Source organism: Miscanthus floridulus, chromosome 17 (genome assembly GCF_019320115.1).
Source record: "Miscanthus floridulus cultivar M001 chromosome 17, ASM1932011v1, whole genome shotgun sequence".
NCBI classification, from domain to species: domain Eukaryota; kingdom Viridiplantae; phylum Streptophyta; class Magnoliopsida; order Poales; family Poaceae; genus Miscanthus; species Miscanthus floridulus.
The window spans coordinates 103594080-103597100 of record NC_089596.1 but is presented as its reverse complement, the minus strand read 5'-3'; the positions used below and the strand labels follow the sequence as shown (position 1 = coordinate 103597100).

General features: G+C 44.1%; 1 protein-coding gene across 1 annotated transcript; it reads right to left on the bottom strand.

Moving 5' to 3' along the window:
- Positions 1 to 1134: 1134 nt before the first annotated feature.
- LOC136516117 (uncharacterized) lies at positions 1135 to 2119 on the bottom strand. Its single transcript, XM_066509507.1, has 2 exons — positions 1774 to 2119; positions 1135 to 1694 (listed from the first exon to the last, which is right to left on the bottom strand). The coding sequence occupies exons 1-2, from the start codon at positions 2117 to 2119 to the stop codon at positions 1135 to 1137; spliced, it is 906 nt and encodes a 301-aa protein (XP_066365604.1).
- Between the last annotated feature and the right edge of the window lie 902 nt (positions 2120 to 3021).

Genomic DNA, 3021 nt, shown 5'->3' with positions numbered 1-3021 from the left:
CCACTTGTTAACCTAGCTGTTAAACTCATCAGCCCACCTATGAATATGCACTCCATTACTTTTATCAGAGGCAAACCTAACAAGGTTAAAATCACCCCCAATCAAAACTAGGCCATTCCAAGCGCCCATCACAGTTTCTAACTCTTCTAAGAACTCATGCTTAAGATCATCATAAGCTGCTCCATAAACCACAATAAGCTTCCAAACAAAACCATTAGCTTTGTTAGTAAGCATTACACTAACCGAAAACTTTAAAACATCCCCAACTACCATGTTAAAGATATCCATGTTGGCCTCAACTAGGATTCCTCCTGCTGAGCCTTTAGCTTCTAAATGATGCCAAGCAAAAGGAACATTACTAGACAAAGCCTTCAGAAAACCTACTGACAAAGAACTTTTTTTGGTCTCCATAATGCCTACAAAACCAGCATGAGAATCCTTGATTCTACTAACCAGGGCTGGAACCCTACCAAGCTTACCCAGACCTCTAATATTCCAAAGCAAACCTATCATTTATATCTTTTCTTGTTCTTCCTTCTAGGCCCTACTTTGGACCAACCTAATTCCTGGTCATCCTTAGACAGACCAGGATTTCCATCCTAATCACTTTTCTCAGGTGTGTTAATATTACCATCCAGGTTGTTGATATTATCCTGAGAACCTAAAGTAGATGTAACTGCTTTACTAGAACAAACAGCATGACTACCCTTAGAAAACATATCACCCATTCTAGCCAAATCTAATTGTACCATCTTGTCTAAAATAGGATGTCCATCCTCAATATCTATGCCAATATCCTTGGCCACAGAAATCAACAAGTTTTTAGAAACAGGATGAGGTTTAGTAGGTTTTTTGCTTATACCTGCATTGTCTTCGAGATACCATTTCCTCTTAAATTCCTGGGCACATTCCATGACCTTCTTGCCATCATCAACCCTTCTGCTACTCCTCCTTAAAGGCATCATAGGCCCCCACTTTTGTTTTTTGGTTAAACAGCTTTGCCTTCTCCCTATTATCATCAGCTAGAATCCTTTCAAACACTTCATCACTGGGTTGTGTCCACACCAAATCTTCCTCACTGTCATTGTTCTTTTCTGTCATCTGAGAGTTTTCAACCCTGAAATCTTGCTTATCCTACTGTAACAACTTAGAGCTATTGTTATCTATGTCTTTGTCTAGCAAACTTGTGTTCTTTGCTTGCAGATCATATATCCACTCATCTGGTAATTGGATTCTCTCATTGTCATCATGAAGCATCAAGGAACTTTCATCTTCTATAACTTCATCATCACCATCCTCCACTTCTAATTCCATGGCTCCAAGCAGATTTGCACAATCAATTGCTAAGACATCCTTCTGAGTTGTGACACTGTCATCTTCAAACAGCAGAGCTCTTTTGGTAGATTTGCTACCCGCAGCAGAGCTACCACCTCCATGTGGTTTATCTGACGGTTCAGGTATCTCCCTCTCCCGTGGTTCATGCTCCTTATCCTTCTTTGGGTCATCATCATTCCCTTTTGGAATGTCCTTAGGATCATCATCATCCAACAAATCATCCTCCTCTAACTCCTCAACATCTCCAGAGTCACCATCAGTTGAATTATCAACTTGGACATATCCCTCAGGATTAAAGGAGATTTTGTACACCCTAGCCTTGAACACATACAGCCTTCCTCTGAGAATTCTTGTAGGATCTTTACAAAGGATTTTGACTCTAACCAAACTAAAAAAAACTATCAAACACTGAATGTTAGTCCAACTCTATCATCAGACCAAGACTTGAAGCAACCTCCCTCACTGTGTTCCAATCAACCCACTTGGGAGGGATTCCCTTGATCTGAACCCATACTTCAACCAAATTCCCAACTGGTTCCACATATCCATTCCACACACTTAGCGATGCAACAACTTTGGGCCTATTCAGCTGAAATAGAGAGGCCTTTCCAATCACAACATTCTCAACCTTCCTACTAGGAGGAAACCTGACAATATAGCTTGTATCATCAGTCTTCTTTAGCTGCCAATTCCAGTCCTTATCAAACAACTCTCTCAGATTTTGTAAAATCCCTGCCTCATCAATTTCCCCTTCCACAATACTAAGCACCCCAAAGTTATCCATACCATTCCAGTGACTAAACCTATTGTCCCTAGCTCCCACATCAATATGATAAAAAGCCTAGACCTACACAAGCACTTCCATAATACTGAGCAGCCATTGGTGGTTTGAGCCATTCAGGACACTGCTCCACAACATGGTTTGTAAGCCGACAATTGAAACAAACCTTGGGTCGATTACAACTAGAGCTCAGATGCCCCATCTCTCCATAGTTAAAGCAGACAACATACAGATTCCTATTCAGAGTAGCTTCTGAGTTCTTAGCCACACCCTTAGTCTGAATGTTACCCTCAACCCTTGGAGCTCCATCCCTATGCTGTTCCCTCACCTTCATATCTAGATACTGAGCTTGCCCACCATTCTGTCTGGACGGTTGTTGCGCCCTTCCCCTCCCTCTACCAAGGTTGTCGCCTCCTCTAGGTCGGGTAGCATCAAACGAACGATTGAAACCTTGTTGAGGAGGGGGATGAGGATGAAACAGACCTTGATTTGGGAAGAAGCCGAAGGGTGGTGGCGGCGTTGGGTGACCATAGAAGGGCAGAGGTGGCTGCTGCTGGAACCAATTTCCTCCACCCCAGTCCCCCCACTTCTCCTCAGGACTACGGGGTCTGGGGCCCTGTCCCCTTCCTCTACCCGCCATGGAACCCTTGATGATCTTGACGAAGCTCAGCCTCTTCCCTTTCCCCCAGATGTCTTCTGCAAAGCTCAACTTGGCCGGAGTCTGATCCCACTTGTCACCTTCGCCAATCGGAAAGCAATCCGCGGGCTCGAAGGATTTGGCGAGCCACAAATCCCGGCGAATCCACACCAGGTCCTTGCCTCTCTCCTCTCGAACCCTAAACCTGGGGCTAGAGTTGGGGACGAACCACAGCTATCCCCAGAAATCCTGGATCTCATCTCCCTCC

Coding starts and splice junctions, on each gene's coding strand:
- LOC136516117 (XM_066509507.1), bottom strand. CDS start 2,119: ATGGATAACTTTGGGGTGCTTAGTATTGTGGAAGGGGAAATTGATGAG. Junction 1,695..1,773: donor GGAGGTTGCTTCAAGTCTTG/GTCTGATGATAG, acceptor TCCTTTGTAAAG/ATCCTACAAGAATTCTCAGA.